At 39.9% G+C, this 27,925-nt stretch overlaps 1 protein-coding gene across 6 annotated transcripts in view; it reads right to left on the bottom strand.

The window, feature by feature from the left end:
* The window catches only part of ABHD18 (abhydrolase domain containing 18), a 74,227-nt gene that overhangs the window by 20,308 nt on the left and 25,994 nt on the right, over nucleotides 1-27,925 (bottom strand). The window contains exons 5-9 of one of the 6 annotated variants that reach the window (XM_063705529.1): nucleotides 17,634-17,678; nucleotides 10,423-10,501; nucleotides 10,230-10,314; nucleotides 7,715-7,742; nucleotides 1,918-2,056 (exon numbers count right to left, since the gene is read on the bottom strand). In XM_063705529.1, coding sequence (XP_063561599.1) covers nucleotides 1,918-2,056; nucleotides 7,715-7,742; nucleotides 10,230-10,314; nucleotides 10,423-10,501; nucleotides 17,634-17,678 — 376 coding nt within the window. Of the gene's footprint in view, nucleotides 1-1,917; nucleotides 2,057-5,100; nucleotides 9,873-10,229; nucleotides 10,315-10,422; nucleotides 10,502-17,633; nucleotides 17,679-27,925 lie in introns of those variants that run through there. The other 5 variants (XM_055385337.2, XM_019025914.4, XM_063705528.1 and 2 more) reach the window with 5 other exon arrangements.

Genomic DNA, 27,925 nt, shown 5'->3' with positions numbered 1-27,925 from the left:
GGGTCTCATAGGGAAACAGCCAATATACTTCAGCTGGGATGGTCAATAGGCACACCTGGCCAAGGGAGTGAGGGAGGTAAGTAGGGCTAGAAAGATTGATCAAGATCAGATTAGAGGTCCTTTGTTCTATAGATAATCGGGAATTAATAAAGAGGTCTGAGCAAAGGAGTAGTATTGTCAAAGAAGTGATTCAAAGAAGGTAACATGATAGTAGTTTACAGGATTGAATAGAGAAGGGGAGAGCTGAGGTAGGAGACCAGTTAATAGGCAGTAATCCAGGTGAAAGTTATAAGGACCTGACCTAGGTGATAACAATGGAAACACTACTAGGTAGGAAAATAAATCCTTTTCCATCTTTTTTCACTGTCAGGTAGTTGTTTTGAATTTTTTTTTTTTTTTTTTTTGGGATGTAGTCTCACTCTGTTGCTCAGGCTAGAGTGCAGTGGTGCGATCTCAGCTCACTGCAACCTCCGCTTCCTGGGTTCAGGCGATTCTCCTGCCTCAGCCTCCTGAGTAGCTGGGATTACAGGCGCGTGCCACCACACCCGGCTAGTTTTTGTATTTTTAGTAGAGACGGGGTTTCACCATGTTGGTCAGGCTGGTCTTGAACTCCTGACCTCAGGTGATCTGCCCGCCTCGGCCTCCCAAAGTGCTGGGATTACAGGTGTGAACCACCGTGCCCAGCATAGTTTTGAATCTGAGTAAGTTTTTGAGCTTAATTTTCTAATTCAAGAGGCATACAGAAACTTCATATAATAATAATTATTACTTTGAGACAGAATCTCGCTTCTGTCTGGGTCACCTAATCAGGAGTGCAGTGGTATGATCACAGCTCACTGCAGTCTCAAATTCTGGGGCTCAAGTGATCCTCCCACCTCAACCTCCCATGTAGCCACAACTACAGAGATGTGCCACCATGCCTGGCTAATTTTTTAAACAATTTTTTTTTGTAGAGACAGGGTGGGTCTTACTACTATGTTGCCTAGGTTGGGGTATGATTATTTTTTAGGCCAGGTGCAGTGGCCCACACCTATAATCCCAGCACTTTGGGAGGCCAAACTGTGTGGATCACTTGAGCCCACACACAAACAAAATACCAATATTTTTTAAAAAATGTACTGAGTGACTAATATGTGCCAAGTAATAAACCAGAGCATATTCCTGGCCCTCAATATCTCAAATGCTTCATGGAGAAAACAGACTGCTAAACAAGTCAGTAAAGTACAGTAAAAAGTTACTAATCAGAGTTTGAAGTATAGTCTGGAGGTAAGGCTGGGTGTCACAGCTGAAACAGAAGGGTAAGCTGTTACTCCTAGGTGAAAGAGAATAAGGGAGCACTAGAGGGATGCTAGCACGTGACACAGCTGGAGCCCAGTGTGCACGCAAGCTTTTGGCAGGTTTTGAACAAGACAGAACAAAGACTAGATTTAGAAAGATCACTGTAGTTAGGCTGTGGAGGAGAAATGGTTAAGACAAAGATTAATAAGAGAAAAGACTAGAGACAGAGAAAGCAATTAGGAATCCATTTTAGTACACTCTAAAAGGCAGACAAAAAGTAAAATAGGTTGGTGGTACTAGGGAGACAGATAAATGGAAAGTATTTTCCAATTCAGCTATCTTCACCAATGTAACAGCAAAATTGGGCATTTATACTTGAGACTTGAAAAGTTAAATTTTATAATTAATTTCTGTTAAATCTAATATCTGAGATACAACTGTGGAGTAGTACAATCAATAAATCATACAAAAAATTAACATCATTACTTCATAATTGGAGTAAGAGTTTGGAATCTGTTTCTGCTTCCTACTTTTACTAAAACTAATTCTATACCTAAAGTGAATTTTTAAAATAACCAGGTTCTCTAGATCTTACAAACATAAACATAATTAAATGTAAGCAGAAATAAAAAGGCTTACGTGTCCTCCCATGGATATTCCAGTCATTCCTAAAGGGCCGTAACCTTCCCTCTCTAGCCAGTGCAAGAGAGCTGCAGATTCTAAAACAAGAGCTCCTCCCATCACAAAAAGGTCGGACACATTTTTTAAGCTGGACCTTCTAGCCTCACAAAACAAAATAGAAAATGATTATTTTATGTATTTACATGCTAATATATGCAAATTTACAACAGGCCGCCAGACTTCATGTATCTCTTCTAAAGGACCAGATAGTTAAGTAAAACAATGTAATAAATTGGAATTAGGGCCAGGCATGGTGGCTTACGCCTGTAATCCCAGCACTTTGGGAGGCTGAGGCAGGGGGATCGCTTGAGGTCAGGAGTTCAAGACAAGCCTGGGCAACATGATGAAACCTTGTCTTTACCAAAAATACAAAAATTAGCAGGGCATGGTGGCGCATGCCTGTGATCTCAGCTACGTGGAAAACTGAGGCATGAAAATCGCTTGAACCTGGGAGGCAGAGGCTGCAGTGAGCTGAGACTGCACCACTGTACTCCAGCCTGGGCAACAGAATGAGACCCTGTCTCAAAAAGAGAAAAAAAAATAGAATTACACAGTTGCTAACATTGGATTACATATCAAATCACCTAAAACTTAACAAAAAAAAGTGTTCCTGTTCTATAGCACATAATCTTTACTGAAATTATTATAACAGAATTTAAAGCATAACTTTTTATTTTTCTTTGAGACGGAGTCTTGCTCTGTTGCCCAGGCTAGAGTTGCGGTGGCATGATCTTGGCTCACTGCCGCCTCCACCTCCTGGGTTCAAGCGATTCTCCTGTCTCAGTCTCCTGAGTAGGTGGAATTACAGGCGTGAGCCACCACGCCTGGCTAATTTTTGTATTTTTAGCAGAGACGGGGTTTCACCATGTTGGCCAGACTGGTCTTGAACTCCTGAGCTCAAGTGATCTGCCTGCCTTAGCCTCCCAAAGTGCTGGGATTACAGGCGTGAGCCACCACGCCCAGTCTTAAAGCATAACTTTTAAAAAAGGCAATATAAATAAAGAATTTAACCAAACACTAGGCTCATGTATTACTGAAATCTCAAATATGTTGCTTATTTTCACAAAATACATAATTTATGAATATAATAAAATATAAAACAAATACGTTTTTATAAATATACATGTTTTAAATAAAGACCAATGCAACTGGAATTTCATTTTTAGAAGCTAATTTTACACAGAAGTATATTTCCTTATAAAAAGTATTTAAGCTGGGCACAGTGGCTCACGCCTGTAATCCCAATACTTTGGGAGGCCAAGGTGGGCAGATCATGAGGTCAGGAGTTCGAGACCAGCCTGACCAATAGGATAAAACCCTGTCTCTACTAAAAATACAAAAATTAGCTGGGCGTGGTGGCACACGCCTGTAATCTCAGCTACTCAGGAGGCTGAGGCAGGAGAATCACTTGAGCCTGGGAGGTGGAGGTTGCAGTGAGCCAGAGATTGCGCCACTGCACTCCAGCCTGGGTGACAGAGTGAGGCTCCATCTCAAAAAAAAAAAAAAAAAAAGTATTTAAATATATCTTTTTGGGTCCTAGAACCATCCATATATAGTGATCAAAATAAATATATATTATTAATAAAATGACCAAATTAGAATCTACTTTTCAAAATGTAACTTGTATTAAGACACACGTAACTGGTTATTGAATGAAACCTTGCCAAAGTATACAAAAATTCATTTTACCAATGATTATTTATCATATGCCTACACATAATATGTGCAAAGAACCAGGTGCCAGAAGGAATGCCAAGTGTGAAAAACAAAATCTTGGCTCCCAAAGAGCTTACTTCCACTGTCCTACCAAGTCCTCTCAGAGCTCTAAGTCCAGAAGGGAGGGTTTCTTTTTATGGAAACTATGCTATCCTTCGTCCAAACAGATCATAGTCATGCTTCATCAGAAAAAAAAAAAAATTATTCTTATCTTTGTTTCCTATCCTCAAGTCATTTTTCTATTTATGATTACACAATTTCCCCAACTTTTTCTTTTAGCCTTGTATGGGAGCCTTGAATTCTCAGGTCCCCCAGTTTGCTCTTTTAGTAGAAGTTACTGATATGAAATTCTGGGACAGTAGTTATTTATAATAGTAGACTCGGTCTCAAATTGTTTCAGCACTTTTGATGAAAACAGACTTAAGATGGCTTTTTAAAAAGAGAGAGCGACAGAGAAGTATCTGTGATTTACATTGCAAACCATTTCTTTTTTCTTTTTTTTGAGACAAGAGTCTCACTCTCATTGCCCAGGCTGGAGTGAAGTGGCTTGATCATGGCTCACGACAGCCTCGACTTGCCAGGCTCAGGTGATTCTCCCACCTCAGCCTCCTGAGTAGCTGGGACTACAGGTGTGCACCATCATGTCTGGCTAATTTTTTTTTTTTTTTTTTAGATGGAGTTTCGCGCTTGTCACTCAAGCTGGAGTGCAATGGGGCGATCTTGGCTCACTGCAACCTCTGCCTCCTGGGTTCAAGCGATTCTCCTGCCTCAGCATCCCGAGTAGTTGGATTACAGGTGCCCACCACCATGCCCAGCTAATTTCTGTATTTTTAGTAGAGACAGGGTTTTACCCTGTTGGCCAGGCTGGTCTCGAACTTCTGACCTCAGGTGATCCACCTGCCTCGGCCTCCCAAGTGCTGGGATTACAGGCGTGAGCCACTGCACCTGGCCATTTTTTTTTTAGGGGCGGGGGGTATGCTTTATAGAGACAGGGTTTTGCCATGTTGCACAGGCTGGTCTTGAACTCCTGGACTCATGCAATCTGTCCATCTCAGCCTTCCAAAGTGCTGGGATTACAGGTATAAGCCACCGCACCCAGTCAGTAAGCCATTTCTTATGATGAATTATTAGAGAAAAATAAAACAAATACATAGGGCCATTATTATATTTCCTGACTTGAGTATACAGTATGTGATACAATATTTTATAAACATTATAATTCTCACAACACTTCTACATGGAAGAAATTACATAGTATTCGCATTTTATGAATGAGGTAATCAGTAAACAAATGTTACAATTCCAACCTATGCCTGTATGACTCCAAAGTCAGTCTTTCTATTAAACCCAGGCTGCCTCTCACTAGACCTAAATAAACTCCTCTTGCTTTTTAACCAATTTATGGATAAGGTAAAAATTACATACCTAATTCTGAATTCTGGGCTTGGTTCCAAAGTGGAAATTCTTCAGCCGGGCGCGGTGGCTGCTGCCTGTAATCCCAGCACTTTGGGGGGCTGAGGCGGGAGGATCACCTGAGGTCGGGAGTTCGAGACCAGCCTGACCAACATGGAGAAACCCTGTCTCTACTAAAAATACAAAATTAGCTGGGCGTGGTGGCGCATGCCTGTAATCCCAGCTACTCGGGAGGCTGAGGCAGGAGAATTGCTTGAACCCAGAAGGCGGAGGTTGCAGAGAGCAGAGATCACGCCATTGCACTCCAGCCTGGGCAACAAGAGCGAAACTCCATCTCAAAAAAAAAAAAAAAGTGGAAATTCTTCAACTACTTAGCTTGGCCTTTAATTTTTCACAAGGTTTCACAAAGTTCATTATAAACTATCAAGGTTCATTCTTCATAGTATACCGGTTTGCCTCCACCCCATCCTACTTTCATCTATACCTCTTTCATGCTATGACCACATAGAACATGGGACTTCCAAATCTACATCTCCAGCACTTTCCAACTGCCTACTTGATTTCTCCACTTGCAGGTTTAACAGAAATTACAAATTTGACACATCCAAGTCAGAACTTTTTTTTTTTTTGAGACGGAGTCTCGCTCTGTCGCCCGGGCTGGAGTGCAGTGGCGCAATCTCGGCTCACTGTAAGCTCCGCCTCCTGGGTTCACGCCATTCTCCTGCCTCAGCCTCCTGAGTAGCTGAGACTACAGGTGCCCACCACCACGCCCGGATTTTGTTGTATCTTTAGTAGAGATGGGGTTTCAGCGTGTTAGCCAGGATGGTCTCAATCTCCTGACCTTGTGACCTGCCCGCCTCAGACTCCCAAAGTGCTGGGATTACAGGCGTGAGCCACTGCGCCTGGCCCAGAACTTTTGATTTCCCTCCCACACCATCCAATTCATACACAAGTCCTATTATTTAAACTTAACTATATCTTGAACTCAGGAAAACTTCTCTCCATTTCCACTACTACCTAGTTAAACTAAAGTCACTACTCTTTCCTGCATCATTGCAATAGCTTCCTATTTGTTTTCTCTGCTGCTACTCTTGCCCCAGTAAACCTAAGTAGCCAAAGTAGGTTTTAAAAAATATAAATCAGGCCACTCATCTGCTTACAGTCCTCTAGACACTTCCCATTGCACTTTCAGATCATTCACATTCAAAGCATGATGGCTTTTCACCATCTGGTCCTTGTCTTTTTTTTTTTTTTTTTTGGGGGGGGGATGGAGTCTTGCTCTGTCGTCTAGGCTGGATGCAGCAGCATGGTATCCGCTCACTGCAACCTCCGCCTCCTAGGTTCAAGCGATTCTCCTGCCTCGGCCTCACCAGTAGTTGGGACTACAGGTGCATACCACCATGCCTGGCTAATTTTTGTATTTTTAGTAGACACAGGGTTTTACCATGTTGGTCAGGCTGGTCTCGAACTACTGACATCAAGTGATCCACCCACCTTGGCCTCCCAAAGTGCTGGGATTACATGTGTGAGCCACTGCAGCCAGCCCTTGCCTATCTTTCTGACCTCATCTTGTACTACTCTCCCCTCCTGATGCTTACATTGGGCTTTTCATTTACTTTTCCTTCTCTGTGGCTGATCTTATTCCAAGTCTTCATGCAGGTGGCTCCTTCTCATTATATCATGCTCTCATATATAATACTGTTACTACACCACATCCCATATTACTCTCTATACAATTGCCCTGCTTTACTTCATTCACTGGTCATTGATAAATATCTGAAATCACCTTATTTATTGTTATCTATCTCCCACACTAGAATATGAACTTTATGAGAAAATGTTGTCTTATTGTTGCAGTATTCCCAGTGTCTCGGGTCAAATATTTATTGACTGAACCAAACCAAACACAATATAGATTATGGAAATGCCTTGGAGTTTATCATTTTAAAAGACTGAAAAGAGAAAGTTTATCTTCAGATTTTCTATACTATGCATTGTAAGAATAAAGTGTCTAATTACACAAAGTAAATGTACCTTAAAAAGGAAAAGGTAGGCTGGGCACAGTGGCTCACGCCTATAATCCCAGCACTTTGGGAGGCCAAGGTGGGTGGATCACTTGAGGTCAGGAGTTTGAGACCAGCCTGACCAACATGGTGAAAGCCCATCTCTACTAAACATACAAAAATTAGCCAGGTGTGGTGGTGCATGCCTGTAATTCCAGCTACTTGGGAGGCTGAGGCAGGAGAATCACTTGAACCCAGGAGGCAGAGGTTCCAGTGAGCTGAGATCGCACCAGTGCACTCCAGACTGGGCAACAGAATGACTCCGTCTCAAAAAAAATAAAGAAAGGGTTTTATCATTTCTTCATTTACAGTTTCACAACTAAACTATATATTAAGTCTACCTGTTAAAATTTTTTATTGTATTTCCTTAACAGACATTAAAATGCAAAAATCTTAAAAATAAAAATTAAAGTCAGTATTCATACTACAGTTTTATAACAGAACTCCCCCCCCGTAATATTTAGGTATTCAATTTAGAAATGGTTAACTGAAGGCAACCAAAATTTTAATACTGCTGGATATTGGGTAAAAAGACTGCAAAAATGAAAGTGATATATACTTACACTTGGTCCTTGGGTTTCCTGCAGCCATTTAAGAATGTGGGTCAAAGAGAAAGTTTTAAAATAATTAAATAATTTGTTTGTCTGAGAGTACATTAAATAGTTAAATTTTACACAATTTAATACTGAAATAACTCCATTCTAATTATCTTAAGTAGGCTGTTTAGAAGTTCTTAAGTTTTCAACTTAATTATTTTCCTTTTTTTTTTTAAAAAAAAAACCCAGCTTTACTGATATAATCATATATCACATAGGCCGGGTGCAGTGGCTCACGCCTGTAATCCCAGCACTTTGGGAGGCCAAGGCGGGCGGATCACGAGGTCAGGAGATCGAGACCATCCTGGCTAACATGGTGAAACCCCATCTCTACTAAAAATACAAAAAATTAGCTGGGCGAGGTGGCGGGCGCCTGTAGTACCAGCTACGCTGGAGGCTGAGGCAGGAGAATGGCGTGAACCCTGGGGGGCGGAGCCTGCAGTGAGCCAAGATTGTGCCACTGCACTCCAGCCTGGGGCGACAGCGAGACTCCGTCTCAAAAAAAAAAAAAAAAAAAATCATATATCACATAATTCAGCCAATAAAGTATACTTATTAATGTTTTCAGTAAATTAACAGGGTTGTACAATCTTCAATTTAAATTTAAAATGAAGTTTATTGATTTTTTATTTCGTTCATAAAATTTTTATTATAGAAAATCCAAAAAGTACAAAAAATCAGATTAAAGAACAACTACTTTATCTACAGACAACCATATTAACATTTTGGTGTATTTCTCTTTATCCACTTTTTTTTTTTTTTTTTTTTGAGGCGCAGTCTTGCTCCGTCGCCCAGGCTGGAGTGCAGGCGGCTCACTGCAACTTCTGCCTCTTGGGTTCAAGTGATTCTCCTGCCTCAGCCTCCCAAGTAGCTGGGATTACAGGCACACGCCACCACGCCTGGCTAATTTTTGTATTTTTAGTAGAGATAGGGGTTTTGCCATGTTGGCCAGGCTGGTCTCGAACTCCTGACCTCAGGTGATCCTCCTGCCTTGGCCTCCCAAAGTGTTGGGATTACAGGGCGTGAGCCACCGTGCCAGGCCAATGCACAGTTTTTGCTTTGGATTTTGTTTTTAGTTTTTTTTTTTGCATACCTGTGCCACACCATAGAGTTTTATATCCTATTTCCTTTTCTTTTTTTTTTTTTTTTTGACACAGTTTCACTCTTTTTGCCCAGGCTGGAATGCAATGGTGTGATCTTGGCTCACTGCAACCTGTCTCCTGGGTTCAAGTGATTCTCCTGCCTCAGCCTCCTGAGTAGTTGGGATTATAGGCATACGCCAGCATGCCAGGCTAATTTTATATTTTTAGCAGAGACGGGGTTTCACCATGTTGGCCAGGCTGGTCTCAAACTCCTGACCTCAGATCATCTGCCCACCTCGGCCTCCCAAAGTCCTGGGATTACAGGCGTGAGCCATTGCACCTGGCCTATATCCTATATTCACATCAGAAATACTGGTCATACATTATCGTAAACTTTTTATTAATAACAGTTAAAACTTACTGAATGCTTATTATTTATCAGGCACTGTTCTAGACAGTATTAATCATTTAATAATCTCAATAACCTAAGAGATTATTCCCATTTATCAATGAGAAAATTGAGGTACTAAAAGGTTATGTAACATGTCCAAGGTCACAAAGGTGGTAAGTGGTAGAGAAATAAATATAACACAGGTAGAGAAATAAATGGAATACAACCAATTGCATAAAATTCCAATATTATGAATCACAGTTTACATAACTATTTCTATTTTAGACATTTAGCTATTTCTAATGCTTTACTGACATGTTTACTAAAGCTATACAAACATGTTTTTATTTAATTTTTTCTTAGTTTTTATCCTTAGAATAAATTTCCAGAATCAAAATCATTTTGTCAAGGGATGTGATGTTTCAAAGCTCCTGATACATATGGTAAAATATGTTTTCTCAAACGGTTGAACTAATTTTCAGTCATTAGTAACAAGAGTGCCCATTTCAAAGCAGCCTCACCAGTATTGTTCTTTTTAAAAATATTTGATCATTGTTGTTTTAACTCTACATTTATTACCAGCAACGTTGAACATTTCTTTATATCTGTGCACCAGTTTCATTTCTTCTTCTGTGAATAGTCTGACGTCATCTTGAAAATTAAGTTAAGAACTGTCTAAACCTCAACTGATACTGTAAATGCATTTAAAACATGAGTGTTTCCTTAATAGCAAACATTTGACTTACTAATATTAAAATCTAGCATAAGTCTCCCAAGAAATGGAAGTACAATTTCTTTACTGCACAATAGAAGTACAATCCTTATGTTAATTTTTAAAAAGCATGAAATAGTCTTTCACTCCTTTTGACTCTTGCTCCTTAAGTATTTTCTGAACTGATGACTAAATTTAACTGGTTTAGAAAACTTGGTTACTATCATTCCTTTTGATGACTAAATATATCAATAAATAAACAAGGCAAAAGATTTCTTAAATATCACAAAAGGATATAATAAGGGTTTTCTAACAATAAAGAAGCCATTCGGGCTTCTTTAATCATAGGACGGGCCATTAGTGTTCGTCGCCTCCAGTAATGCTAAGGAAAGAAAAGAACACATACTCAAAAGAATATAGTAGCCACTTCTGTTAAGGAGAATATGTTAACAAATTAGCTAGAGATTAAGGCATTATAATAAAGTCTTACATGATCTCCTGTTCCAGCAAGATGAATGCATACAGGTCTATATTTGCTGTTCCATTCTTTAGGCACAATAAATTGGAACCTATTTTCAAAAGCATAGACTTATCAATAAAATTCTCTTTAAAGGACTTTCAATAAAAACTTTCAGTTCTTAAAAATTTTACATTTAAATTATCTGAGAGAAAAGATCAGTCGAAATTTTAACATTCAAATTGTAATTAACTAAATTAAGTTGTCCAAACGCTACAAAGATATTGTAAATCTGCTTTCTGTTAGGATATTAAAATATTCAATACAACACAAACAGAATTTATTGTCCCTATTCTTTACCTTGTTCAATATCATAACTTAATAAATACATAAAGAAATTTTCTTATCTTGTAGAGACACCACCATATATGAGTAAGTCTTAAAAGAAGTAACTATTGGCCAGGCGCGGTGGCTCACGCCTGCAATCCCACCACTTTGGGAGGCCAATATGGGTGGATCACCTGAGGTCAGGAGTTTGAGACCAGCCTAATCAACATGGAGAAACCCCGTCGCTACTAAAAATATAAATAAAATTAGCCGGGCATGGTGGCACATGCCCGTAATTCCAGCTACTCAGGAGGCTGAGGCAGGAGAAGCGCTTAAACCCGGGAGGCAGAGGTTGCAGTGAGCTGAGATTGTGCCACTGCACTCCAGCCTGGGTGACAGAGCGAGACTCCGTCTCAAAAAAAAAAAAAAAAATAGGAAAGGAGTCTCACTCTGTTGCCCAGGCTAGAGGGCGGTGGCATGATTTCAGCTCACTGCAACCACCGCCTCCCAGGTTCAAGTGCTTCTCCTGCCTCAGCCTCCTGAGTAGCTAGGACTACAGGCCCACACCACTGCGCCTGGTTAATTTTTGTATTTTTAGTAGAGATGGCGTTTCACCACGTTGACCAGACTGGTCTTGAACTCCTGACCTTGTGATCCGCCCGCCTCAGCCTCCCAAAGTGCTGGGATTACAGGTGTGAGCCACCATGCCTAGCCAAAAGAATTAACTCTTTAGATATAGCTCGGACTTTTTCTCTTTGCAAAAGAAATGCTTGGCTGTACAAGCTGTTGATATATCAATAAGAGTTTACGTTGCCTTTTTTTAAAACTTTTAGTATATGATAGAATCTGATTCATTAAAATGTTGATACTTACAAGTAAAGTCAATCCGTGCCAGAAAACAAAAAACACAAACGCACAGATAGTTTTCTCTATTTGTCTATTTTTTTTTTTTTTTTTTTTTGGAGACAGGGTCTTACTGTTGCCCAGGATGGAGTGCCGTGGCATGATCACAGCTCACTGCAGCCTTAACTTCCTGGGCTCAAGTGATCCTCCCACTTCAGCCTCCCAAGTAGCTGGGATTACAGATATCTGCTACCAAGCCCAGCTAATTTTTCATCTTTTTTAGACATGGGGTCTCGCTATGTTGCCCAGGCTGGTCTCAAACTCCTAGACTCAAGTGATCCTCCCGCCTTAGCCTCCCAAAGTGCTGGGATTACAGGCATGAGTCATTGCACCTGGCCTTTGTTTTTTTCTTATTGTAGTATTTTGGTCCTCATTTAATGTTTTATGTTTTTTCTTTTAACCTATATGACTTCTCTTTGTTTTACTCTGGTGGAATATACATTTTAACCTTTTTTTTTTTTTTTTTTTTTTTTAGAGACAAGGTCTCACTTTAGCCCATAATTGGGTGACACAATTGTGCAGTGACACAATTACAGCTCACTGCAGCCCTGACCTGCTGGGCTCAAGCAGTCCTCCCACCTCAGCCTCCCAAGCAGCTGGGACTACAGGCATGTGCTATCACGCCTGGCTAATTTCTTTATTTCTTTTTTCTTTGAGAGATGGAGTTTTGCTCTTGTTGCCCAGGCTGGAGTGCAATGGCATGATCTTGGCTCACTGCAACTTCCACCTCCCAGGTTCAGGTGATTCTCCTGCCTCAGCCTCCCAAGTAGCTGGGATTACAGGCATGTACCACCATGCCTGGCTAATTTTGTATTTTAAGTAGAGATGCAGCTTCTCCATGTTAGTCAGGCTGGTCTTGAACAACTAATTTCTTTTAATTTTCTGGAGACAGAGTCTCCTTATGTTGCCCCAAATGGTCTTGAACTCCTGGGTTGAAGTGATCCTCCTGCCATGGCCTCCCGAATAACTGTGATTATAGACATGAGTCACCACACGTGTCCGTTTTAACCATTTTTAAGTGTATGATTCAGTGGCATTAAGTACAGTAACACTGTTGTGCAACCATCACTATCATCTATCTTCAAAACATTTTCATCTTCCCAAACTGATTTCTCATTTTAATTTCCTTAGCAGTTCATATTTTAGAACTACTATCATAGTAAAAGACTGTACTCTGTCAGCTGAAGGTTTGACCTGAGGTGACTGGATTCTTAGGCAACATAAAACCTCAATTCTGAGCTGAAAACTTTGCATGGACAGAAGGGGTAATATTATCCCTTATCCACTGTCAATAAATTGCTGAATAGAACAAAGACAAATAAATTTAGAATGGTTTAAGAATTACTTCTGTGTTGTGCTCATGGGAACTCTTAATTTTCAATCTCATAATGAGAACTGGCACTGTTAACTAACACCTTTGCTTCATTTTGCATTCTCAGCATTGTCCAGTTTCCTGATATTTTAAAGATTTTGGGGAAATGAAAACACTTAAGAATTTTTTCAGTAGAAAGCTGGACATCTCTGCTATTATTTGTACTTTCCTTTTGTTCCATAGCAATGCATGTAGTGACTTCATTATTGGATAATAGCTTTAATAGGAATTTTTTATTGGAGTATTAACTAACTACCCACCTAATTAATTTCAGTAATCAGTGTCTCTGCTCAAATTCGACTATCTTCTAACAGTCTTCCCCAGTGTCCCATGATGAATGGGTACAGGCCATGTGACTCCTCTGCCACAGCTGACTGGGTCAAGCATAAGCCAAATTAGGGCAATGAGATTTGCTCTTTTGGTAATATGGAATTGGGACAGACTATAGTTAGATTCTGTTGAGCTTTTGGATATGAAAGCTCTGTGGGGCTGTGGTAGCTATGTTTTGTTAGCTGTATGAGAAATGAGGAGGCCAGACTGCCCATGACATAGACATAGGACATAAAGCAGAGACAAGAGACTGTGCAACAGGGAAGAAGATGAGATAAGGGAAGTATCCTCTTGGATCTTGATGGCTTCCCATTTCCCACTTCTAAAATCTCATGAGGTAGAAAATGCACACAGGAGGTCAGCCTCAGTGGCTCATGTCTATAATCCTAGTGCTTTGGGAGGCCAAGGTGGGAGGATCTCTTGAGGCTAAGAGTTCAAGACCTTATCTCTGCAAAACTAAAAATAAAAAATATTAGCTGGATGTGCTGGAACGTTCCTGTAGTCCCAGCTACTCAGGAGGCCAATGCAAGAGGATCACTGGAGCCCAGAAATTTAAGGTCTGCAGTGAGCTGTGATCAGGCCACTGTACTCCACCCTAGGTGACAGAGTGAGACCCTGTCTCTTAAAAAAAAAAAAAAGAAAGAAAAATGCATACAAGCTGATTTGCTTTTCATTCCTTTACTGGCATGATGGCAATAGCAATAGCATTTAAAGGAATAATAAACTAGATGACCTCTATAGGCCTTACTCAATTCCAGCTACCTATGAATCTAAGTAGTAGGAAATCAGCTGATGATAGCACAAATAGGGCAGGAAACAACAAACAGACTTTATACCAAAGTTTCAACATGTTTTGGATATGTACAATTTTTTTTTGAGACAGAGTCTCACTGGTTGCAAAAGCCGGAGTGCAGTGGTGTGATCACAGCTCACTGCAACCTCCGCCTCCCAGGTTCAAGTGATTCTCCTGCCTCATCCTCCCAAGTAGCTGGGATAACAGGCGTGTGCCACCATGCCCAACTAATTTTTTGTATTTTTAGTAGCGACAGTTTTCGCCATGTTGGCCAGGCTGGTCTTGAACCCCTGACCTCAGGTGATCCACCCGCCTTGGCCTCCCAAAGTGCTGGGATTACAGGTGTGAGCCACTGCGCCTGGCCTCATGTATAATTTTAGTTTTGTTTTGTTTTGTTTTTTGAGACGGAGTCTCACTGTCACCCAGGCTGGAGTGCAATGGCGCAATCTCAGCTCACTGCAACCTCCACCTCCCGGGCTCAAGTGATTCTCCTGCCTCAGCCTCTCAAGTAGCTGGGATTACAGGCACACACCACCACAACCAGCTAATTTTTGTATTTTTAGTAGAGACGAGGTTTCGCCATGTTGCCCAGGCTGGTCTCGAACTCCTGACCTCAGGTGATCCACCCGCGTTGGTCTCCCAAAGTGCTGGGATTACAGGCGTGAACCACTGCACCCAGCTCTCACGTATAATTTTTAACAAGGAGCTAAACATAAATTTACTGAATAAACCTTATTACTAAGATGAGTTTAAAGTTTTTCCATTGAAGAGCTAGAACAATATTTGAGAACAGACATAGGAGATGGCTGCAGCAGAGGCAGAAGTTGTTATTTTGGTTCTTTTTTTTCTTTTTTTTTTTGAGATGGAGTCTTGCTCTGTTGCCCAGGCTGGAGTGCAGTGGTGCGACCTTGGCTCACTGCAACCTCTGCTTCCCAGGTTCAAGCAATTTTCCTGCCTCAGCCTCCCGAGTAGCTGGAACTATAGGCATGTGCCACCACACCTGGCTAAGTTTTGTATTTTTAGTACAGACAGGGTTTCACCACGTTGGCCAGGCTGGTCTCGAACCCCTGACCTCAGGTGATCCGCCCGCCTCAGCTTCCCAAAGTGCTGGGGTTACAGGCATGAGCCACTGCGCCCGGCTGAGCCTCATATTTTCTAAAAAAACAAAAAGAGGCAGGGAAAGTAGAGACGAACAAATAGAACAACTGATCTTGAAGGAAACAGATGTTATAAAAAGAATAATTTTAAAAAATTATATTATGGGGATAGTTTCATCACTAGGTAAAGTATTAAAAAATCAGTGAATTCTATAATTGAAATGGTTGTTTGTTTGTTTTTGTTTTTGTTTTTTTTTAAATCGAGACAGGGTCTTGCTCTGTTACCCAGGCTGAAGTGCAGTGGCATGATCTTAGCTCACTGCAACCTCTGCTTCCCAGGCTCAAGCGATCCTCAGCCTCAGCCTCCCAAGTAGCTGGGACCACAGGCACGTACCACCACACCAGGCTATTTTTGCTATTTTCAGTAGAGACTGCTGTCTCTGCCCAGCCTGAAATGAGTAAATTTTATATGTAAAATATACCTCAATAAAATTGTTTAAAAATTAAAATATACATACACATTCTAATTTACATGCCAGAAAAATAGGATACTTCCAAATATATAAAAAATTATGTTTTTAAGAGAAAAGAATTAGCTGGATAATAAAAAGATCTTGGAAATTATGATAAAAAGCCATTTGCTTTCCATCTGTTATCTCTTTATTCTTTTTAAAATTCTTTTCTATCTTTTTTTAGATTAATTGGGTGTTTTTCATTCTATTTTATCCCTCTTATTAGCTATACTTCTCTTTTTATTTGGTAGTTTCTCTATGGTTTACAATATGTATTTTAATTTAACAGAATCTGTATTATTTGGATTAATCTTTTTTTTTTTTTTTTTGAGACAGCATCTCACTCTGTTGCCCTGGCTAGAGTACAGTGGCGCAATCTCGGGTCACTGCAACCTCCGCCTCCTGGGTTCAAGCGATTCTCTTGCCTCAGCCTCCTGCGTAGCTGGGACTACAGCCACGCGCCACCATGCCCAGCTAATTTTTGTATTTATAGTAGAGATGGGGTTTCAACATATTGGCCAGGCTGGTCTCGAACTCCTGACCTCATGATCCGCCCACCTCAGCCTCCCAAAGTGCTGGGATTACAGGTGTGAGCCACTGTGCCCGGCTTATTTGGATTAATTTTTACAATGACCAAATAATGAAGGTGAAGGCTAGAAGAAAAACGTCAAATGTCAAACAAATGGTGAACAACAAAAATTCAGAGAGAGAAATTATAAGAGAAGAGTTAAAAGGTGTAGGTAATATGGCCGGGTGTGGTGGTGGTGGCTCATACCTGTTATCCCAGCACTTTGGGAGGTGAGGCAGGTGGATCACCTGAGGTCAGGAATTTGAGACCAGCCTGGCCAACATGGCAAAACACTGTCTCTACTAAAAATATGAAAATTAGCCAGGCGTGGTGGCACCTACCTGTAGTCCCAGCTACTCGGGAGGCTGAGGCAGAAGAATCGCTTGAACTCAGGAGACAGAGGTTGTCGTGAGCCAAGATCACGCCACTGTACTCCAGCGTGGGTGACAGAGCGAGACTCTGTCTCAAACAAACAAAGTATTCTTCTAGTAGTTCCAACATCTTTCTTTTTTTTTTCTTTTTCTTTTTTTTGAGACAGAGTCTTGGTAGGGTGTGGTGCCTCACACCTGTAATCCCAGCACTTTGGGAGGCCAAGGCAGGCAGATCACCTGAGGTCAGGAATTCAAGACCAGCCTGGCCAACATGGCACAACCCCGTCTCTACTAAAAATACAAAAATTAGCCAGATGTGGTGGCGAGTGCCTGTAATCCCAGCTACTTGGGAGACTGAGGCAGGAGAATCACTTGACTCCAGGAGGCAGAGGTTGCAGTCAGCTGAGATTGCAGGGACACTCCACTCCAACCTGGGTGACAAAGCGAGACTCCATCTCAAAAAAAAAAAAAAAAATGGAGCCTTGCTCTGTTGCCCAGGCTGGAGTGCAGTGTCACGATCTTGGCTCACCTCCATCTCCCGGGTTCAAGTGATTCTCCTGCCTCAGCCTGCAGAGTAGCTGAGATTACAGGTGCCTGCCACCACGCCCAGCTAATTTTTGCATTTTTAGTAGAAATGGGGTTTCACCATGTTGGCCAGGCTGGTCTCGAACTCTTGACCTCAGGCAATCCACCTGCGTCGGCCTCCCAAAGTGCTGGGATTACAGGCATGAGCCACCATGCCTGGCTCCAACATGTTTCTAACAGGACTCACAGAAAAGAATGGAGACAAAACAGGAGAAAAAAAAATGCAAAAATAATAGATGAAAATTTATCTGTTTTTTTCAAACTGAAAGGGTCTTCTGAGTGGCAGGCACAAGGAATTAAAAAAAAAAAAAAAAACTCAACATCTAACCACTAAGGATATACAAAAGACCACAAAAGTTTCTAGAGAGAAATAACTGGTTACCTACAAAGGTAGAAGAATCAAGTTGGTATCAAGCATTTCATCAATAATCCTGGAAGACAGAAAAAAACACACCAAAACCTTCTAAATTCTGAAAGAAGTTATTTTGAACGAAGAATTGCATAAGTAGGCAAGGGGTTAACTAAGTATGAGGGATAATAAAGGCATCTTTACATATGAACAACTCAGAAAATTTACTATCTACAGAACCTCAATGAAAAAAGTATCAGAAGCTATAAGGACAACACTAGCACATCAACAAGTTATTCACCACAATCAGGTGGGCTTTTATTCCTGGGATGCAAGATTGGTTCAATATATGCAAGTTAATAAATGTTATTCACCACATAAACAGACTTACAAAAAACACATGATCATCTCAATAGATACAGAAAAGGCTTTTGATAAAATTCAACATCACTTCATGTTAAAAACCTTCAATAAATTAGGCATCAAAGGAAGATACCTCAAAATAATAAGAGCCATCTATGACAAACCCACAGCCAGCACCATACTGAATGGGCAAAAGCTAGAAGCATTCCCCTTGAGAACCGGAACAAAACAAGGATGCCCATTCTCACTACTACTATTCAACACAGTATTGGAAATCCTAACCAGAACAATCACGCAACAGAAGGAAATAAAAGGCATCCAAATAGAAACAGAGGAAGTCAACCATCTCTCTTTGCAGACAATATAATATTATACCTCAAAAACCCCACAGACTCTGCCAGAAGCCTCCTAGAACTAATAAATAACTTCAGTAAAGTTTCAAGATAGAAAATTAATGTATAAAACTCAGTAACATTTCTATACACCAATAACATCCAAGCTGAGAGCCAAATCAAGAACATAATCTCATTTATAATAGCCACACAACCACACACACAGAAACCTAGGAATACAGCTTACCAAGGAGGTAAAAGATTTCTACAATGAGAATTACAAAACACTGCTGAAAGAAATCAGAGATGACATAAACAAATGGAAAAACATTCCATGCTCATGTATAGGAAGAATCAATATTGTTAAAATGGCTGTACTGTCCAAAGTAATTCACAGATTCCATGCTATTCCTATAAAACTACCAAAACCATTTTTGACAGAATTAGAAAAATTATTCTAAAATTCATATACAGAACCAAAAAAGAGCATGAATCGCCAAAGCAATCTTAAGCAAAAAAAGCAAAGCTGGAAGCATCACATTACCCAACTTCAAAATATACTACAAGGCTATAGTAACCAAAACAGCATGGTACTGGTATGCTGGTATAAAAACAGACACATAGACCAATGGAATAGCATAGAGAATGCAGAAATAAAGCCACACACCTATAACCACCTGATCTTTGGCAAAGTCAACAATAACAGACAAAAGAAAAAGGACTCCCTATTCAATAAATGGTGTTAGGATAGATGGCTAGCCATATGCAGAAGATTGAAATTGGACCTATTCCTTTCACCATAAACAAAAATTAACTCAAGATGGATTAAAGGCTTTAATGTAATACCTAAAACAATAAAAACCCCAGAAGAAAAACCTAGGAAATTCTGGGTTCAGCCTTGGTGATATGGTTTAGCTGTGTCCCCACCCAAATCTCATCTTGAATTCCCACGTGTTTTGGGAGGGACCTGGTGGGAGGTAGTTGAATCATGGGGACAGGTCTTTACCATGTTGTTCGTGTGATAGTGAATAAGTCTCATGAGATCTGATGGTTTTAAAAAGGGGAGTTTCCCTGCACAGGCTCTCTTCTCGTTTGTCGCCATATGAGATGTGCCTTTCACCTTCTGCCGTGATTGTGGGGCCTTCCCAGCCACGTGGACTGTTAAGTCCATTAAACCTCTTTATTTTGTTTGCCCAGTATCGGGTATGTCTTTATCAGCAGCGTGCAAACTAATACACTTGGCAAAGAATTTATAAGTAAGTCCCCAGAAACAATTGCAACATAAAGAAAAGAGACAAGTGGGACCTAATTAAACTAAAGAGCTTCTGCACAGAAAAAAAAAAAAAAAGTATCAACAGGTTGAGACAACCTACAGAATGCGAGAAAAATATTCACAAACTTGCGTTCAATAAAGGTCTAATATCCAGAATCTATAATAAACTTAAACAATTTAACAAAAACCAAATAACCTCACTAAAAAACAGGAAAAAGATACAAACAGGCAGCCTTCAAAAGAATAATAATCCCATCACCCAGGTCATGAGCATAGTACCTGATAGGTAGCCTTCCTAAAGATTCCTCCAGAATCTGTATTATTTGCACTCATTTTATAATGACCATGTATTATTTTGTAATTTTAAAACAATCTAAATGAGTGCTTTAGCTAATATGTTGTCATTGTTTTGTTTTTAAATAGAGTAAAAAATCCTGTTTTTTTCCACATCAGCAACTCACCTTCACCTAGGAGCCTCTTTCATTTTAAGCTATGGTAAGAACTAAGCCACCAGAAGGCTACTTTCTTACTTTTTATTTCTATTTTTGAGATGCAGTCTCACTCTGTCGCCCAGGCTGGAGTGCAGTGGCACGATCTCCGCTCACTGCAACCTCCACCTCCCAGGTTCAAGTGATTCTCCTGTATCAGCCCCCTTAGTAGCTGGGATTCCAGACGTGCACCACCAAGCCCAGCTAATTTTTGTATTTTTAGTAGAAATGTGGTTTCACCATGTTGGCCAGGCTCATGTTTTTTTAAAAAATATATATATTTTATATATTTAAATGAAAGTCTGCGTATAATAATGAACTCCTTCATCTTGAGTAATCAAGAAATCAATGAACAACTATATTGCTTCCATAGCTGCATAACTGCTTTGCTTTGGATTCTAGACTCTAAAAGCCCAATATTTCATCCCAATAATCATTCAAAAGATGTTTAAAGTTCCTAAGTACGTAAAGTATCATAGTGGCAGAGTTAAAGACAAGCTACAGACTTAGACAATTCATATAATTTAAAATGTAACATTTATAAGTTACTAGAATAAACTGTTTTGCTTTTATCTTATTTAGTTCTTTGCCTTTTGGGGGGGGGGCTACATTTAATAATGGCATTTGCAGACAGAGGGGAGTGGAGAAAAACCAGAAAGACCTGAAGAATTAGAGCTGGATGCAATGGCGCACACCTATAGTCCCAGCTACTTGGGAGGCTGACGGGTAGAATCACTTCAGTCCAGGAGTTTGAGACCAGCTTGGCCAACAGTGAGATCCAGTCTCTTAAAAAAAAAAAAAAAAAGTCAGCTGGGAGCAGTGGCTCACGCCCGTAATCCCAGCACTTTGGGAGGCCGAGGCGGGAGGATCACGAGGTCAGGAGATCGAGACCATCCTGGCTAACACAGTGAAACCCTGTCTCTATTAAAAATACAAAAAATTAGCAGGGTGTGGTGGCAGGCACAGGAGGCTGAGGCAGGAGAATGCAGTAAGCCGAGATCGCGCCAGTGCACTCCAGCCTGGGCGACAGAGCAAGACTCCATCTCAAAAAAAAAAAAAGAAAAGAAAAGTCTTGAAAAATTTACAAAGGATAAGACAAATGAGACCATGTCAAAGAAAGAGAGAGAGAGAAAAGAGGAAGTGAGATAAAGAAGTGAAGCTGGGCATGGTGGCTCATGCCTATAATCCCAGCACTGTGGGAGGCTGAGGCAGGAGGATCCCTTGAGCCCAGGAATTCAAGACCAGCCTGGGCAACATAGAGACCTTGTTCTCTACAAATAAAAAAAAATTAGTTGGTTGTGGTGGTGCATGCCTGTAGTCCCAGCTACTCAGGAGGCTGAGGTTGGAGGGTCACCCAAGCCTAGGAGTTCAAGACTGCAGTGAGCTGTGATTGCACTACTGCACTCCAGCCTGAGCAACAGAGCAAGAATCTGACAAAAAACAAACAAACAAAAAAAAAAAAAAAGGAGGAGGAGGAGAGGAAGAAGGTGAAGGAGGAGAAGAAGGAGACGAAGAAAGAAGAAGGAAGAATAAAGAAGGAAGAAGTGGAACAGAAAGTAAGGAGGGAGGAAGATGAGAGCTAGTAAGAAATGACTAAGTTTTTCTCTGAGCCAACAGCTGCTATGGTTACACATCTTTAATCACATAGTTGCCTACTGCTGCCAGGTGGTACACTGCTTTTCTTAATCACTTGTTGCCTTTGACGAGGCTGAAAGCAGTACTCTACAAGTTTCAAACTACACATTCCAAAAGGCAAATACATAGCTTTTTGAGTCTAGAAGAGAGGCAGACTGAAGAGGGTTGAGATTCAAGGAAACTCTAATTTAAGTCATATGAAATCAGTATTCCTTCTACCCCACCCTCAAAGAACTCCTTGTACTGATTCTGCCTAGTCTTTTGTTGTTGTTACTTTTTTTCCTTTTTAAAATAAAAATATCCTTTTGACTGCCTAGTCTTTTGAAATGTAAGTCTTTAACACTCTTTCATCATATTTCCTGATCTCCAGAGAGTACAGTAAGATTGTGTATGTACATCTGTATTAGATGCAAATCAATTAGAAAGTGTGTTACGGGAAGTCAGGGACCCTGAATGGAGGGACTGGCTGGAGCCAAGGCGAAGAACATAAATTGTGAAGATTTCATGGACATTTATCAGTTCCCAAAATTAATACTTTTATAATTTCTTACACCTGCCTTTACTGCAATCTCTGAACATAAATTGTGAATATTTCATGGACGCTTATCACTTCTCCAATCAATACTCTTATAATTTCTTATGCCTGTCTTTACTTTAATCTCTTAATCACGTTATCTTCGTAAGCTGAGAATGTATGTCACCTCAGGACCACTGTTGTACAAATGGATTGTAAAACGTGTGTTTGAACAATATGAAATCAGTGCACCCTGAAAAAGAACAGAATAACAGCGATTTTCAGGGAACAAGGGAAGATAACCATAAGGTCTGACTGCCTGCAGCGTCGGGCAGAATAGAGCCATATTTCTCTTCTTGCAGAAAGCGAGTAGGAGAAATATCACTGAATTCTTTTCCCAGGAAGGAATAACCCTGGGGAAGGAATACATTCCTGGGGGTAGGTCTACAGACAGCTGCTCTGGGAGTGTCTGTCTTATGCAGTTGAGATAAGGACTGAAATATGCCCTGGTCTCCTTGCAGTACCCTCAGGTTTACTAGGATTGGGAAATTCCAGCCTGGTAAATTCTAGTCAGACCATTCTCTGCTCTCGAACCCTGTTTCCTGTTAAGATGTTTATCAAGACAATGCATGTACAGCGGGACATAGACCCTCATCAGTAATTCTAATTTTGCCTTTGCTTGTGATCTTTACTGCCCTTTGAAGCATGTGATCCTTGTGACCTACTCCCTGTTCGTACACCCCCTCCCCTTTTAAAATCCCTAATAAAAACTGGCTGATTTTGCGGCTCGGGGTCGCCGTCATGGTCCTACCAATATGTGATGACACCCCTGGAGGCCCAGCTGTAAAATTTCTCTCTTTGTACTCTTTCTCTTTATTTCTCAGACCGGCTGACACTTAGGGAAAACAGAACGTACGTTGAAATATTGGGGGCTGGTTCCCCCGATAAAAGTGAAAAGGTGAGTGAATACTATTTATTTGAACAGTTAAATTTTGGCTCTGCTCAGGTCATATCACATTAGTTTTATAAAAGATTTTAGCTAAATACTGGTTTTCCAGCACATGTAAATGAATATGTAGCTGTCTACTCCTTTTCCTCTACTCGTCCACCCTCCTTTCAACTTTAATTTCTTTATTCCTGCCTGTGTCTTTCCAGCAAGCCCTAATTCAGAAGTGGGAAGCTGTTAAGCACCATACAGTTAAATAAATTGCCCAAGGGCAGGGAGCTGAGTGGCTGAGTCATGGCCCATGGCTCTCCCTTATGTTAGACACAGGGAATTACCAGTACCTACAAAGAATTTTTTATAGCCAAGGAAAATTTTTATACAATTTTTTTTCCTTTTTAGAATGAGTAGAGAACTACTGAATGCCATTTATGCCATTTAAAGACAGTAAGAATGATTTTTAAAACATTGGCAAAAACTATTGTTGTAATCATTAGAAAAAAGCAGAGTATAATATTAAAGTATTATTTTTCCTGCTTATAATATTGAATTTACTTAGTTACATACTTATATTTAAAATCACACATAAATATATTTAGATTTACTGCTGTTAAAACCATCAAAATAAAGTAGCAGTGAAAATTAAAGTATTATTTTTCCTGCTTATGTCTATTTTATTGATATATATTTAAAATGTAAAATTTAATTTTAAAGTTTAACATACATATTTAAAATCACGAGTCTATTAATTTAGAAATACTGATCTTTCTACTCTCTAATAAACCAGTATTCTTTTAAAAATAAAAACTAGATCAGTAGTAAGCATGAAATCAGAACAGGAATTATCTACATTTTGTTATTTTAAGTAATATCTTACTTCTTTGGTTCAATTTGGAATATGGCATAAAAGTAACGCCTGAAGTAATGCTGAAAAGGATAGCTGTTTTTGTTACACGTACACACACAGATATATACCTACACATACACACATATTTCTATAAATGGAATAAAATGTCATGAAAGGCTGGAGCAGTTTATTTGCAAGTATGCATAATTTAAAATGAGTGCCTGGCCGGGCCAAGTGGCTCACACCTGTAATCCCAGCATTTTGTGAGGCTGAGGCAGGTGAATCACTTGAGGTTAGGAGTTTGACACCAGCCTGGACCACATGGTGAAACCCCATCTCTACTAAAAATACAAAAATTAGCCAGGCATGGTGGCATGTGCCTATAATCCCAGCTACTAGGGAGGCTGAGACATGAGAATCTCTTGAACCCAGGAGGCAGAGGTTGCAGTAAGCCAAGATCGTGCCACTGCACTCCAGCCTGGGCAACAGAGTGAGACTCCATCTAAAAAATTTAAAAATGAATAAATACATACATGAAATGAGTGCTTTATCCCTAAATATTTGAGGAACCTAAACCCAATTATGTGAAAAATATTTTTTACCTCTGATGCTGAGAAATGAAAATCATATAGAAGACATATAAACTATCCTCAAAGGAATATTAATATTTTACCAGAAGATAAATATTAAATTTTCCTGAACTTGTATTAGAATTCAATCTTGGGTAATATTTGAATACTAAACTATGCCATGTTACCATAAAATTATTTAAGGTTGCTCAAATGGACATTTTGTTTGTTTTTTTTGTTTGTTTGTTTTGAGACGGAATTCTTGCTCTGTCACCCAGGCTGGAGTGCAATGGCACGATCTCGGCTCACTGCAACCTTCGCCTTCCAGGTTCAAGCGATTCTCCTGCCTCAGCCTCCTTAGTAGTTTGGATTACAGGCACCCACCATCATGCCCTGCTAATTTTTGTAGAGACAGGATTTCACTATGTTGGCCAGACTGGTCTCGAACTCCTGACCTCAAGGTGATCTGCCCACCTCGGCCTCCCAAAGCACTGGGATTACAGGCGTGAGCCACCACGCCTGGCCTGAATGCTATGTTTTAAAATATTATAATTCATTTGGAATTTTGACATAAATACATTTCCAATATAGGCTGTCCAGAAGATACATCACAATTCATGAGCTATTTTACATTACATAGGGAAATCCATATTTTGTGGTCTATAAGACCTGTCACCACAGATCTTAAGCAGTCTTAAAACTGTTCTTCAACGGAAAAGAATGCTTGCAGTTCCCTTATTTCATTTACCTGATATATTTTTCTCTACCTCAATAAAAACAGAAAGTGTGAAAAAGAGACAGAATCATGAGTAATGGACCAAATGACAATAGGACAAATAGGTTTCTCCTTGTGGATTAATCTATACTTGGCATAGCCTTAAAATTTTCCTACTTATTTGGCAATATGATCAAAAGTTTAAAATCTGTGCAAATCTTATAAATCCAGAAATTCCATGTTTAGCAACTTATGGCACAAAAATAATCAGAGAAGCAGGTAAGGAGATGTATATAAGGATGTTCATTGTGATGTTGTTTATAATAGTGAAAAACAATGCAACTTAAATGTGCACCATAAGGAATTAGTAAATTATGGTAGAGTCACAGTATGGAATACCAAAGAGCCGTTAATGATAACCAACTGCATATTCACTGATTAATTAGGTAAAAAAAAAATAAGTACAGTTGTATGTGAACACATAGGAGAAAGACTAGAATATACATAAAATAGTGGTTAACACTCATTGGTGGAATTTTTTTTTCTTTTTTCTTATTTGCATTTTCTAATGTTTTAATGCAATAAGATAAATTGCTGCACAAGAATGACAGGGGGAAAGAAAGGAAAAATAGATGTCAATGTGCATCATCTGGGAACTTATAGTATTTCACCAAAGTAAGTTATGCTTCAAATCTGACTAGAAATTGTTGAAAAAAATATTAATTGTGTTGTAAAAATATGCCACTGCAGAGACAGGAAGTCAACTTGTTTCCCCATTCCTGTCACTAACTGGAAAGAACCCTTCCTCAATTTCCAACAGATGTTGAGGAATATTTCTGAGTCTGAGTAAAAGCACATAATTTTCCTCCTTTCTTTATGTTTTATAGCTTGTATAACTGTCCAGATAAGGTGGAGAATCTATGAGAAAGGGACACATAGTTCCAGGGATTGAAGTGATGATATATAGAAACTGAAAGTTTCTTTTCCTTCTATATCCTTTAGCATACTGGCTAAAGAGCTACACATTCACTTATGCTTTAAAAAAAAATTTTTTTTTTTTGACACAGGGTCTTGCTCTGTCACCCAGGCTGGGTTGCAGTGGTAAAATTATAGCTCACTCTAACCTCGATCAGGCAATCCTCAGTATATAAGACTATAGGCACATGCCATCATGGCCAGATAATTTATTTTCTATTTTTTTGGTAGAGACAGGGTCTTTCTACGTTGCCCAGGCTGACTTAATGCTTTCAGTAAAGCATTAATAAGATAAAGCATATCTAAAAGAGTTAAGGCTGGGTGCGGTGGCTCAAGTCTGTAATCTCAGCACTCTGGGGAGCAAAGGCAGGAGGATCACATGAGCCCAGGAATTTGAGATCAGCCTGGACAATGTAGTGAGACCCCCATCTCTACAAAAAAAACTAAAAAAAATTAGCCAGGTCTAGTGACATCAGTCTACAGTCCCAACTACTCAGGAGGCTGAGGTGAGAGGATCACTTGAGCCAGGGAGATTGAGGGTACAGTGAGCCAAGATAGCACCACTGCACCCTACCTAGCCTGATTGACAAAGCAAGACTCTGTCAAACAAATAAATAAATACATAAACGAGCTACATGTTTATGTTTTTTATATTCCCCGCACACTATTTTCATTCCTTTTTTTTTTTTAAGATGGTGTTTCACTCTTGTCACCTAGCCTGGAGTCCAATGGCGCGATCTCAGCTCACTACAACCTCGGCCTCCCAGGTTCAAGTGATTCTCCTGCCTCAGCCTCCTGAGTAGCTGGGATTACAGATGTCTGCCACCACGCCTGGCTAAATTTTTTTGTATTTTTAGTAGAGACGGGGTTTCACTATGTTGGCCAGGCTGGTCTCGAACTCCTGATGTCAGGTGATCCGCCCACCTAGGCCTCCCAAAGTGCTGGGATTACAGGCGTGAGACACCATGCCCGGCCTCATTCCTTATTTATCACTTTTAACAACCCTACGAGATAAGTGTTATTAGTCCTACTTTATAAAGCCTGGTTCAGAGATTAAGTAATTGACATTAGGTCCATAAAGAGTAGACTTAGGGTTCAATTCCAGATCTGTTTAATTCCAAAGTTCTAGCTCTTTCCACTACATGACATTGCTTGCCTTTCATTCAGAGGTTATCAACAGAAAAAAATATAAATTTAAAATAATGCCTTAGGGGTAACAAAATAATGGACAGCTGACTACAACTTTTAATCAGGTCAATCAAACCACTCTTCTGTTAGTTCACACTTTATAGGTTCATTTATAGGGTTCTGATTGTATTGGAATTCAGGATTCCAATACGTTCACTTAAAAGGTTAAGTAGGTTTCCATTACAGAATAATCTCTTCTTGACTGAAGAATTTTTCAAATGCCCATACATGTATCACTATTTTATCATTGCTATTGCAGACAAAATCTTAAAAGAAGAAAACACCTACTAACCAGAAGCAGCAAATAGTTTATTATCAACAGTGTAGGGGAAAAAAGTACAGTAGTTTGTTCTTTTTAAATAAAATTAGCTAAAACATAAAATAGAAAACTGTGTAAAGATCTAGGTTCAACACTGATTTAGAATTAAAAACAACTTAAAAAACCCATTATCAGGCCAGGCACAATGGCTCACTCCTGTAATCCCAG

Source organism: Gorilla gorilla, chromosome 3 (assembly GCF_029281585.2).
Source record: "Gorilla gorilla gorilla isolate KB3781 chromosome 3, NHGRI_mGorGor1-v2.1_pri, whole genome shotgun sequence".
Taxonomy (NCBI): domain Eukaryota; kingdom Metazoa; phylum Chordata; class Mammalia; order Primates; family Hominidae; genus Gorilla; species Gorilla gorilla.
The sequence above is the reverse complement of the archived record's forward strand: the minus strand, read 5'-3'. Positions and strand labels throughout refer to the sequence as shown.